The sequence below is a fragment of the Phaenicophaeus curvirostris genome, chromosome 2 (genome assembly GCF_032191515.1).
Source record: "Phaenicophaeus curvirostris isolate KB17595 chromosome 2, BPBGC_Pcur_1.0, whole genome shotgun sequence".
NCBI classification, from domain to species: domain Eukaryota; kingdom Metazoa; phylum Chordata; class Aves; order Cuculiformes; family Cuculidae; genus Phaenicophaeus; species Phaenicophaeus curvirostris.
The window spans coordinates 18745375-18759025 of NC_091393.1; the positions used below are offsets into that span (position 1 = coordinate 18745375).

Below are 13651 nucleotides of genomic sequence, written 5' to 3' on the forward strand. Positions count from 1 at the left end.
TTAAAAGCTATATAGCTACTAGTTTGTCTCATCTAAATAGCTAAGATTTTGATTATTGTGCTGTTCCATTAAATTATTGAAAGCAGTCTGTGTGAAACAAAGTTACTTAATGACTAAGCGAAGGTAAAGAAAGAAGACTGGAAAAAAATTGTGATGCATTTGTGAGCAATTCAGATTTAAAATATTGTCAACATTATTAATCATCACTGACTTATATATTCAAGATTGCTTTTTTCCTCCTCCACCCTTCTTATTTCAATAACAGGTGCATATGTCCCCTTGGTTACACTGGCAAATTCTGCGAACTTGATATAGACAATTGTATTGGAAACCAGTGCTCTGAATACGGTTTTTGCCAGGATCACTTGCATAATTACAGCTGTAACTGTGTGCCTGGATATGAAGGACCCTTCTGTGAAGTTGAAATTAATGAATGTTCAAGTTCACCTTGCAAAAATGGAGCTACCTGTATGGATTTAATTGGCCACTTTTCATGTCACTGTGCTGCTGGGTTTAAAGGTAAGTTTTGTCTTTTTAAGTGACTTCTACTACAGATAGGATTGTCCAATTCTATGTAAGTGATGCTTATGTGATTTTTTTTAATAACAGTTATATGTATGTATTTGTGTGGGTTTATGACTTCCAACAGTTTTAATTGAATTAACATGGAAACTCTTAAACTGTTTCTGCTGAACAAAAGAAAACAATTGTTTCCAGCTTGTTTGTTCACACATCCTCTCTGCATTTGAAATACCTACTTCCATTTCCATTCCTGTGGTTCCTACTTTATCAGCACAAGTCCAGCCTGTAAATGCAGCTCATATCTGCTCCCACATCTCTAGCACCAAACAGGGCTGGGCTGCACTGGGCATGCAGCTCAGGGCACTGGGGAGTACGGCATCCACAGGAGCTCTGGCTGCCTTCTCTTAGGGAAGACTCTGGTTATCCTTGGCACTCTGTGCCAATGCAGCCTGCCTGTCAGATGTACAGTGTAATTCCACAGGGAGAGATGAGTTGGACTCCAGGTGATTTAAAGCTGAAGAGACACAGACTTTCTCTGATTTAAAAGTCTTTCAGCGAAGCTAAGCTGCTGAAGGTATTTAAGACAAGATCATATAAATCAAGTTGGAATAAGTGCTCACAGAAACGTTTACACTGTATGAAGTAAAAAAAAAAAAAAAATAAATATTTCTGGATTTTTAACTACTGCAATTTCTTACACAGAAAAGACCTTGAATAAAAGAAAGAAATTACAGAGCATGTAGAACAGCAAAGTTGAGAAAGGGAAATTTCAGTTAAGTTCACTAAGGCCATGTCTGAACCATCTGTCTTGTGATTTCATAACTGCATTTTCTGCAAAGTAAGCAGAAATTATATTCAGACTGATACCTATCTTCTCTAACACAATAACATATCTTGCTTAGAAGCTAATGGAATTATATCATTTATTTTTAGGTATATGACTTGAATGCTTTATATTTACGTACATTTTACAGAATGGTGAACAATAAGGTAGCAGTATTGTGAAGACAAACTTCAAATATATTGTGACTGTTTTGGATACTAGTTGAACTGTAAAAAATACTTTTTTCAGCAGTACTTCATTAAGATTTCATTAAGTAGAATTTAAAACCCTTTGCTTTTCATCTGATCTGGGAATAGGAAGATCTAGTATGTGTCCTGAAGTGATATTTCCTCAGGTAAGGAGTTTTAGCTAAAGAAAAATATTCTTAGTCATACTTCTTTTAAATTGTGACTGTTTTCTCTGGCTTTTAATTATCAAAATTTGTATTCCATTAAGCCTATAAAAAAAATTTGGTGTAAATAATTGTCATGGTTTAGCCTCAGCCTAGCCAATTTCAGCAGCTAAAAGCAAGCATCTGGGCTCCCAATTTCCTTCCCCCACCCCCAGGATAAGAGAAAAGGGAAATGAGAGGACAAGACTAATGGGGTTGGAAACTAAACTGAATCAGGTTTAATAAAATAGTAGTAGTAGTGGTAGTAATAATAATAATACATACATACATACATACATAGACACACATGTATATGAACTAGTGCCCCAACTCCTTGATGACTATGTCACCACAGATGTTGCAGGGTAGGCAAGGTGAGCAGCAGGAGGGAGGCTGGACCGAGGAACTGGATTCAGGAATGCCCAAATCTGGGATCAGGGTCAAAGAAACAGATAAGGTCCTCATTGGACGTCAACCATCAAAGGAGAAGAAGATCGAGACTCTTGTGATCTCCCTGGTTTATATCGAGTATGACATATAAGGGATGGAATACTCTGTTAGTCAGTTTGGGGTTACCTGTCCTGTTTGCTCCTTCCTGCAGACACAACCCTTCTTTGTCTTTGACTAACAGCACTCGACTATGTCAAGGTTAGAGAACCAATTCTACTTCAGTTCAAACTGCCACAGCAGTATGTAAATGAAACCTTATAGTCTGATATTTTTGCATGTGTTTTGTAACTCTGACAGAGATGTTAAAAGTAATGGTTGCAGTTTACAAAATGGATGTCATTAGAATGCAGATACTTATATATGATCTGTATTACATAGAGAAAATAAGCTTTCAAATAAATCTCAGTTTTATTCTAATGTCTGAATATTATATTTGAGAATATTATGAAGGTAGACCTATTCTAACACCAAAACAACAAAACCAGTTTTGTTGGTATTCTACAAAATATAAAAAGAGTTCAGTTATTTCAGATAAAGTAAAAGTTAAGCTCTTTTGTCAGTACAAATGAAACAACTAAAAACCTGAAACACTGAAAGGTGCAAAACATCGATCCAGTCATTTTAAAGCATTGCTGGTGCTTTTAAAGTGCAGGAATATTCAACAAGGCTTCATCAATTTTATATATGAAAAGCACTGTCTGTTTGTTGTCTTTATTCTCGTTATATTCACCGGAGAACTTCAGAATGTCTCCATTTGCTGCAATAGTATGACTTTTAAAACAGAAAAAGTTACACCAATAAAACTGGTGGAGAATTAAATACCTTTACCATTTTTTATAGCTTGCACCTACTCCAGGTACTTAGACTCACCTGAAATCTTTTGTGTTCCTGCATAACAATCTCTCTCTTGCATATCATCAACGTGCCAATAGACAATGTTGCTGTTAAATATCAGGCCATGCAATTTTTAAGAGTGACGTATTTTTCTAAGCAGCTGTAATTATTTCTTACATATTTTAAGAACACTGCAGTACTATGCAGGATAAAACACACTGTAAAGTTAATAGAAGCGGAAGTAGCTCATGATCAGTTTTAACATTCTGTTTGTACTTCAGGATTTGGTCATGTGGTGCCTATAAATCATTTAAGAATTCACACCCTAAGCTATGATATGTTAGATAACTATCTAAATATTATATTTTACCACTAATTATGTTTAGATATGTTGTATTAATGCTAACCTTAGAAGTGTAAACCCAGAAAATACTTATATTAACGTACCTTGATGTTGAAAGTAATTTGTGGTAAATTAGTGGGTTTTATCTCATGTTCAAAGAAGGTTCTCATCTTCCATTTCAAATGTGTATATGAGATTATTTGCATACTAAAAAAAATAGCTATATTATAAGTGTGCAGGATCTCAAATACTCAGAATAGTAGCTCCATAAGTAGCTCCATAGATTCCTTGATAGTCTCTAAAATATTTTAAAAATACTTTCCATATACTGCCTTCATATTTTGAGGACATGCATTCTTGAATTTCTCTAGAAACTCTTTGCAAGATGTTTTGGGACATGCCTGTTGTCAGATGCCACTATTAGATTAATGACACTCCATGTTATGGCACATAATTTCCAGTTCTGGAATCCCCAATATAAGAAGGATATGGAAATGTTGGAGTGGGTCCAGAGGAGGCTACAGAGTCAATCAGAGGGCTGGAGCACCTTCCATACAAAGACATGCTGAGAGTGTCAGGCTTGTTCAGCCGGGAGAAGAGAAGTCTCCAAGATCTTATAGTGACCTTCCAGTATATGAATGGGGCTACAAGAAAGATGAAGAGGGACTATTCATAAAGGCTTGTGGTGAGAAGATGAGGGGGAATGGGTATAAACTGGAGAGGGGCAGATTTAGGCTCAATATAAGGAAGAATTTCTTCACTGTGAGAGTGGTGAGGCACTGGAACAGGTTGCCCAAGGAAGTTGTGGATATCCCATCCCTGGAGGTGTTCAAGGCCAGGTTGGATGGGGCCTCGGGCAGCCTGATCTAATGAGATGTCCCTGCCCATGGCAGGGGGATTGGAACTAGATGGTCTTTAAGGTCCCTTCCAACCTAAACTATTCTATGATTATATGGTAATCGGAAAAGCTAGTTATTGCCTACACTACACAAAAAGAGAATACCTTTATTTTCACTTAGTGTGCATTTGATTGGCAGAAATTGCAGTACAACATGATGTCGGTTCCAAATTTTCACACGATTTTTATATATGAGAAAAATGCTCTCTCCTAGTCTTTTCTGAGATGTTCAGAATTACTAAAACTGAGTTGTTAACTTTTTTATAAAAAATAATATCAATTTTTCATATCCATAAATAGTATATTTTTCTGTGGCTAGATAGCAAAGTCAGAAGGAAGAAAGTGATCTTGAAGGAATGATAAAAGATGTATAGAAACTCAAGTCTTAGCTGTATATGTCAACAATACTGCAAGTTTGTCAGGAAAGAAACAGTGAACTGTATTTAATAAGTTAACAACATTTTCAGCTGAAATATTTCAGAAAGTTTGATATTTTTTTATATAATTCTGCAAGCAATGTTACCTAGCACAACTTGTAAAGCAGTGAGTGGTTTTCACAAATATTTTCATCAGTTACAAGAAAGGTATCCTCAATGCTTGATAACTCAGATGAGGCTGAGTGGCGTGAAATTGCTTCTTTGTCAGCTAAAGTAATTTAGTTGTAATAATAGCCTCCAGCATAAAATAAGCACCTTTTTCATCAGAGCAGGGATGTTTTTTCCCCATTTCCATGTTCTCTTAAATGAAGAATGAAATTCATGCATAACTAACACGTCCATAGATAAATAAAAGCAAAATTCCTGAAAACAGATTATCTGTTATGCAAGTAGAGCCTGTATTTTTCTACTGTACAGTGTTAGTTTGGACATTTGGGATTGATTGTCTAAACTGGAACTAAGTCTTTTAATCTATGGAATGTTGCAATATAGATTATATAAGAATATAGAAAAACTATACTCATTTAAGTCTTAAGATAACGTGGGTTCTTGACATCATGTCAGAAAGGAAATCCAGTTTCTGATGCAATTGGTGAGAATTCCTTTGCTATATATCATAATATATCTTTCTTTTTTCTAAATGAAAATAGAAGATAAATTATCTTTTTTTGCCTTCTTTCTCATATTGACAGAATCATTTTGTTTCACATCACAGTTAGAATAGAAGAATGGCTTTGACTTCTTTCTCACTTTTTCTACACAAAATCAGATTTTGTCACTACTCATCAACATGGCTAAAGCTCCAATATTCATTTCATGTCCTGGATTCCTTTGGCCTTCATTATTTCATCACTCTCTCAGAACTCCCCTAATGTTGTATTATTTTATGTAATTCAGTCAAAACATGACCAAAGAATTAACCTTTTGATCAGGTCTCATTCTTGTTTTGAATTCCTCAAGGGTACATGTTACCCAACGCATATTATTTTTTGTTACTTTTTGGAAATACTCCTCAGTTGACAACTCCCCTCCATGTCTTTGTCCTTTTCTCTTATTTCCTACCATCCCCATCACGACTGTCAACCTGAATGGTTAATTTATGGTGCTGTTATAAAACTGTTCCAACTGTCTCTGCTATTGTCCACTTCCTCCCTAAGGACTATTTTATTGAGGCAGAATGCAGGATATCCTATAATGCATTAGATACTGACATTCAGGGACTTTCACACTAAATTCTCAGTTTTAAAGTATGGATCTGTAGTTAGAGCCTACATGTAATTGACTCATTTTCCTGCTGACTGCCACACTCAATTTCCTATCGCAAAATGAAAAGAAGATCAAAGGAGATGGATAAGAGCAGGTAAAAAGAAATTGTAGTAATACCTGCTACAGCCATGTCTTAAAATTATGATATTATCCATTTCAGGGAGATACCTGTACTGTGTTAGTTTCAAGAGTAAAACAAAGCCATATTCACAAATCTTTGATACCATGAGTGAATGACGATGATCTCATTCCACCATTTTCCATAGATTGTATTTGTGTTATGTTAAGCACTTATTTTAGGAAGTACACGACTAAAGTGAGGTGAAAGAATCTGTTCCAAGGAGTTTTTTCTTATATGTGCTGCAGCTTACCTATGGCTTGTTGCTAGATAATTTACTTCTAGAGGAAACTCTGCACTAGCCAACACTGTCTATGCAGAAGAACAGAACCAGTACCGAAGCATCTCTATTTATCTTCCTTAAAAGACACCTTCCATAACTGGGTGCTTACCCAAAGAAATGGATCTGAACCAGAAATGCAATGAAAGCAAAATATTAGTATCAGATCAGAATGGTTGCACATAGTTTTGTTACCTTATAAGCACTTACAAAAAATAAAATAAAATAAAATAAAATAAAATAAAATAAAATAAAATAAAATAAAATAAAATAAAATAAAATAAAATAAAATAAAATAAAATAAAATAAAATAAAATAAAAACCTTATATATATTTTGACTACTCCTGAACATCTGTGCCACAGCATACCTGACTCAGCACGCAGCAGTCGCTGCTAGCAGGTAGCTTTTTAATTTACTGAGTTAGCCTAACTCTCCTTGGTCTCTGCTTGTGTCTTCCACTTTTCATCCAGATGTCTTGAAGTCTTCTGGAAAATGCTGAGCATGTTTAGAGACAGGGGAAAAAACCTAATAGGAGCCACTCTGGCATAAGTTTATGTGTGGAACAGAACCTCAGTTCTATTATGGGCTTTTCCAATGAAGACCTTTTATATCTAGCAGTTTCACAAAATCCGGGCTTTAAGAGCTGACTGTCTTGGTTCATAAGATTGTAGGAGAAGGCATGTATGCATGCTGCAGATAAGAAACCAAATATTTTCCTCAGTGCAAAGAATTCAGGGGAATTTCAACATTCATTTTGGGTTTATCTTCTTGTGTGAGGTTCATAGAAAGCACTGCATGCTTTGTGCACTGCTGATCTGTGATAAGCAGTGAACATATGATTTGGCATTATAATCCTGTGGCTGGAAATAGCTTTTCCAGTTACAAATCAAAGCAACCCCTACAGTAGATAACAAATCTACATTTCACTATACTCCTATCTTTGCTGTTAATTATTTCATTTCTGCTCATCTTCAGTGATTTGATTGTCCTCATTTCTCTTAGGTGAAGAAAAAGAAATATCTGGTATCACAGTACTTACAACTTTCTGCAGAACATAAGCTGAACTCTATTGTTACACATAACTCTGTAAATTAATGTTGGCCTGATTTTCACATGCAATGATACTTTACCGTTCTTTTCTAAAGGAAACTGTGAGTGAAATGAAAGAAAAATGATTGACACAACTGAACAAAAATTGCTTGAATATAGTAATTTTACATAATAGAAAAAAGCTCTGGATTATGCATACCCTCAGTAGGAGAGCTTTCTATTTTTCTGATTGTCATGCTTCCAACATTGCCTGTCAAAATGGACTGTCTTGAAACCAATGAATCAGAAAAATTCATGACAGACAGGATGTCTATCAGAATCCATGTGTACTCAGTAAGTGCACCTTGGCCAGTTGGGTCAGCATTCAGACTGCGTTAATCTTATAGTACTTTTTCATTTCAAATATGTCTCTATGATTTGAACACATCAGCCTTTTATTTATTTATTTATTTTTAAAAATAAAATTTCAGGAGAAACATGTTCTGTTCATACGAATGAATGCCCAGACAGACTCTGTTGGAATGGAGGAACCTGTGAAGAGGACATAAATGGCTTCAAATGCACTTGTCCATTTGGTAAGCATTTATATATTCCTATAAAATTCCTAGATTTTCATAGTGTGTGAGTTCTACGTTTGTTAAGTAGGTGCTATGAAATCTTGTGTGGTGAAAGTATTTTACTGGTATTGTGAAAGGTACAGGTCTAGTTATTCAGACTAATAAAATGCAAGATTTTTTCAATGTGTGTCCATAACAATTTGCTAATGACTAGCTTTTATGAATAACAGAAATACTTAGATTTAAAAGTACTTATGGCATTGAAACATACATTTTTTTAAAAAAAGTATATGTTTTGGGCAGCAAACCATGTCGAAATTGAACAAATATCTAGAATCTCAGTCTTTGGAATCATGTTCTACTGGCAACACTACTCACACCTAATGAACCAAACACTGCTCTGAAGTATGAATGACCTCAATTTGGTTGCTGAAGCATGTGCATTTTGTGACATCTGAAGTGCCCTTAAGTATCCAAGATATTGTATGGGGTTGGAATATGTGGTATAGGATATCGGTGACATTCAAGAGGGATCAGGCCAGGTGACACATGAGCTAAGCACACAATGTAAAATGACTCAGCAAAAATAAGATAGCAAGAAATATAATGTTGAAGATTTTGCTTTTCTAACTATGTATATACACTGTATAATTTGAGATTTCGCAAGTTAAGGTATGTTGATTAAAATCATAGAAAAGAGCAGTTTAAACATTCTAAGAATGTCATGGTCATGGTCTAAGAAGGCTTACAGTGTTTAGAGGAGAAACTGATAGTTATCAGTAAATCCTGTTCAGAGTGCTGAAGCCTAACTCTCTAACCATCTCACTCAAGCAAAGTGACTGATTTTAAGATGACTTTAATAACTTAATATCAAGAGATCCCTTTACGGTGTTATCCTGGTTGAGCTGGGAACCAAAGACAATACTGATTTATGTCTTCAAAGGTAAGATGATGTTTTCATGTTAGTTGCTTCATTGGGACAAATGTAGGCATGTGTTTAAGTGTTTCAATGAATAAAGGCTGTAGCTAAATATTAATACAAACATTACCTCTTTTGAGGATGAGATTCTCCCATTCCATGCACTGCTTTACTATCCCATGGCTAACTCCCTTTGGTGTTTATTAACACTCTTACATACAGTGGATTTTAGATAAAAGCACCTTGTGCTTTCTTCCACAGATCTGAAAGGGATGTTTCACACAGCAGAATGTGTTTCAGTGATAGGAAAGAAAATTGTTGTGATATTATGTTAGGAGGTGATTCCTGCCTTATTTTTAAGTCAGTCATTCTGTAGACAGGCCTTATTCAAATAATTTTTATTATTGTTTTTTGGTGTGCATGCACACTTATGGTTTATGTGTCTGTATTTTGCCTCTGAGGTTAAACCAAGTATTCATCTGGAACATTGAGGTTTATGTAATGGAAATATATACTGACTCTACTAAAATGCTGTGCATACCAGTGGTTCTTTATCATCATTGATCAAAAGATCAAGTAACTCACAGTGAACCAGAGGCTATCTGTAGAAATAATGAGTTATTTTTGAGAAGAACTAAGACTTTCAGTATTACAATTTGCAGCCACATTATTAATATAATGGCAAGTTGAATGAGAGACGGGGAAAATTGTGTAGTGATATGCGTACTTAAAAAGGGGCTGAAAAGAAGAGAATTTTAACCTAAGTGTGACAGAGATTCCCTTTGTGCCCTTTGGTAGATTAATTAGTATCCCAGTTACTCTTCTCTAGGTGAAAGTGTAGATAAACAAATGTAACCATCTAACAAAGATGTTGCAATGATTAAACAGGTTATGTCTTCAAATTGCCTGAAAACAAAAGTTCCTATGTTACTGGATATTTTTACTGCTAGTTTGGCATCACGTCAAAAGATAAGATAGCTAACTCTAGCTAAACCTTAAGTGAAGATGGATGATTTATGCCTCCACACTTTAATGGACAACTAGTGTCATGTTGGATTTCTGGAAAAAAAAAAGTAAAAAAAAAAAGGTTTTGCTTATCAGAGTACCTATATTTTCTGGCTTTTAGCAAGTAAGAAATAGTCAATAAATAAATAATAAAAACATTGTATAAATCAGGTTTATTCACTGACAAAATGCAATGGAGCACAGAGAATTTGGATATATCCTAATGATCAAGTTCTTATACATGAAAGCGTTTGTATATGCAACCGCCTTTATGTTTAGACCACCAATGATTTGGTTTTCATTGCCTTATTTTCTTTGGAATACATTTTTATTCAGAATGTACATGACTGTTATCTTTCCTCTTTTCTCTTTTGCCTAGTGTTATCTGAAACAGTGTCTCAGTGCTTCTTATTTTTAGGTACATGGTGATGTCTTCCCAAATTGGACCTTACATTATTACCAAATGTGCTACAAATAATGTACATAGAGACTTCCCTTTTTATGCAGTAGAAGATCTATTTTTGTTTTTATTACAATTATTATTATTTTACAGGTAATAGTAATTCTGTTTTGCTAGATACAGCTTAAGACACATTTGCTGAGCAAGAAGTATATCGGTAGTACCTTTGCCATGTAAAAAGTGAGCAGCACTATTTTTTAACTTCAACTAAAAAATCAAAAAGGAAATCATAGTTAGGAGTTAATGGATTTTTTCCCCTCAAATTATTCCATAACAGTTATGACATTTATTTGAAGATATGAGATCATAAGTTATTTTGATATACAATTTAGAATGAAAAGGATTAATTTCTTTTTAGTTTTTCCTTCAAAACTCTCGAAGCTAAGCTAAGATAAATCTGAGAGGATTCCAGAAGAGTTTTTTATTAGCAGTGGGTGAAGATAGCTAATGAATGATCCTGGCATGGCTTAATAGTTAAGAGATGCTACATAAATAGTAAACCCTTATGATTTGAACAGAAAGTGTTTAGTACCTTCTTTTATCTTACATGGGTTCTTAATGCAAAGTGGATGTAATAGTAGGAATTTTTACTATTAAGTTACATATGTTTACAAAACTTCATATTATCACAAGATACATAGAATTGTATCTAGACATGGATAAACATCCAAATGAGAATGTGTACATGATGGATTAAAGACTGGTTTCTTCACTGTATTGTGTGATGTAAACATTTGGTTGGGTCTGAAGCAAGCAAGCTAATAAATCTGACTAACGAACAAGGTTTACTAAAGCGATAAGAAAACGATGCTGACAATTACGCTGCTTCTGGTACTAAAAATAGTAACATAAGTACCAAAGTACTATATTGCTTCATTGGCAGTCCATACAGTACACCTTTTGTCAAATTATATTTTAACCCTCATACAAAAATACTAAATCATATTTATCCCAGATTTTCCTCAAAAAAAAAAAAAGAAAAAATCCCCAAACTTTCTTGTGCGCAGGCAAATTTCCATTCTTCGTGAAAGAAGGGTCATGACTTTGGAACTTATTGTTAGATGCACACTATGAAAAACTAGAACAAAAAATTGAGACACACCAAATTCACTAGTCGTGTTTTAGATATCTAAGTCAAAGGTTTAGAGGATGTGGTTGTCTAAAGTGTATTGAGTTTCCATAGAAAGGAACTGTCAGTTGGGACTGCAAAGCCAGCCTTGTGAGGAGAGTCTGGGGCTGGCTGTTGGATTCTGACAGATCCAACCAATGCATAGCCACGTCATATTTAACCCCACAGCCAAGTTGGCGGCACCTCAAGAAAAACATATTTAAGAAAGGAAATAATATGTGAGAAACAGCCCTGCAGATAGCAAGATCAGAGAAGAATGAAGGGGAGAAAGTTGTCCAGGAGTCAGAGCAGAGATTCCTCTGCAACACCATGGAGAAGACATCGTGAGGAAGGTTGTCCTTGTGTAGTTCATGAAGGAGCATATTGGGGTGGATACCTACACTCAGCCTTTGGAGGACCCCATGACAGAGCAGGTGGTCGTGGTTTGAAGGAAGCTCCAGCCTATGGAAAACCCAGGCCGGAGCAGGCTCCTGACAGGATCTGGGACCTGTAGAGAGGAAAACCATGCAGGTGCAGTCTTTTCCTGAAGAACTGCAGCCCTGGAGAGGATCCATGCAGGAGCAGGTTTGTCCTGAAGGGCTACAGCCCATGGGAAAAACTCATGCCAGAGTAAGAAGAAGTGTGAAGGAAAGAGAAGCAGTGAGGAGCACTTATGATCTGACTGCAAGCTGCTTAAATATCTTATCCCAGAGGAGTTAGTACTGTTGCTGATTAGCTTGGCTTTAGCCAGCAGTGGATCTGTCTTGGAGCTGGCTGGCACTCTCTCTATTGGATACAGCAGAAGCTTCTAGCAATTTCTCATAGAAGCCACCCCTGCAGCACCCCTGCTCAACCAAAAACTTGCCACACAATCCCAGTACAAAGGCAGAGAGAGAAAGTGGCTGACTGGGGATCTGACAGCCATCAAGAGGAACCCATCACACATCCACAAGCACAAGCCTTTGCAATCAGGAAATAATAAATAATAATAAATAATAATAAAAGAAAAAAAAAAGCCTAAACCTTTAAGTATTTTGACCTCCTCAATTATGCCTTGCACCTTAGGACAATGTTTGTGGAAAGAAAGATCTAAAATATTTAAATCCAGGTTAGCCAGTAGTACAATTAACATGAGGAATTCTGTTTAATATTTTTGAAATGTGGTGAAAGCACAATAACAATAAGCTCTATAAGAAGAGGAGAAAGACCCAAAGCAAACTTTCTGCTCTGTACTTTGAGAGGCCAGTTTTTCACCTAGGACAGAAGATATTGCTGGAAAATGTCACTGGAAAAGCCTGGAATTCCAGGGAATCTGAAATCTGAGTTTTAACACAGCAAGGAATCTGGCATTTTTAAATAATATCTTCTGGAAAATTGTTTTCCACCAATTCTGCAGGAAGAAACTCCTGTCTTTTTCAAACTCCAGCCAGAACTAAAGATATTAAGGAAAACATTACAGCCACTAACAGTATGTCTCTGTCTCCATCACTCACAGTCCTCATGAGATCTCTTCTGTCAGAAGCAGAAGTACTGATCAGAATTGATTAATTTATATTCCAAATTTAATGCAATAAAAGAACAACATAATGTCATCTTCATCAGAAGAAGGAATGGCAGAGGATATTTCAGTGATATGTATGCAAGTAGTATATGATATTTGATTTAATATGCAATTATTATGGAGTTAATATGGTGTTGGCTAAATATAAAGTGAATGCAAATCTTCACACATTGTGTCAAGAAAACTGAAGAGCAGATCACTGATTAGGAAACCCTAATGGACAATATTTGAACCTATGTTGTGCTCCAAGGTTTGCTAAGATTAATGTTTCCACAAAACATTTTAGCTCTTGTTGAATCAACATTCTTAGCAGGAAAAAAACATAGTGTCAATGCAGTGTTAGATGTGATCTCGTTCTGAAAAATAACATGCATACTTTCAAACCCCATGGCTTAATTGCCTGTATATTTTACTGGCTTGTGGCTTCATTGTACGTTCTCCTTCTTTTATGTGGCTCAGTCTTCAGATTGTTCTTATTTGTCTTTCTTTTTTTTTTCTTTGTCATTTTGACACTTTGCATTGCTCTTTGAAACCCTGTTGCTTTCTTTGCTTTTAAGCTTTCATTATATTCATTGCTTTATGTTCCTTTGTAAAGATGTGCCACTGTTGTGGTTTCCATTCTTCTCC

At 35.5% G+C, this 13651-nt stretch overlaps 1 protein-coding gene across 3 annotated transcripts in view; it reads left to right on the plus strand.

Annotated features, from left to right (window-relative positions):
* Positions 1-13651, plus strand: part of EYS (eyes shut homolog) — a 774985-nt gene that overhangs the window by 101288 nt on the left and 660046 nt on the right. For all 3 annotated transcript variants that reach the window (XM_069851470.1, XM_069851468.1, XM_069851469.1), the window contains exons 10-11: positions 266-519; positions 7885-7989. In XM_069851470.1, coding sequence (XP_069707571.1) covers positions 266-519; positions 7885-7989 — 359 coding nt within the window. The remainder of the gene's footprint in view (positions 1-265; positions 520-7884; positions 7990-13651) is intronic.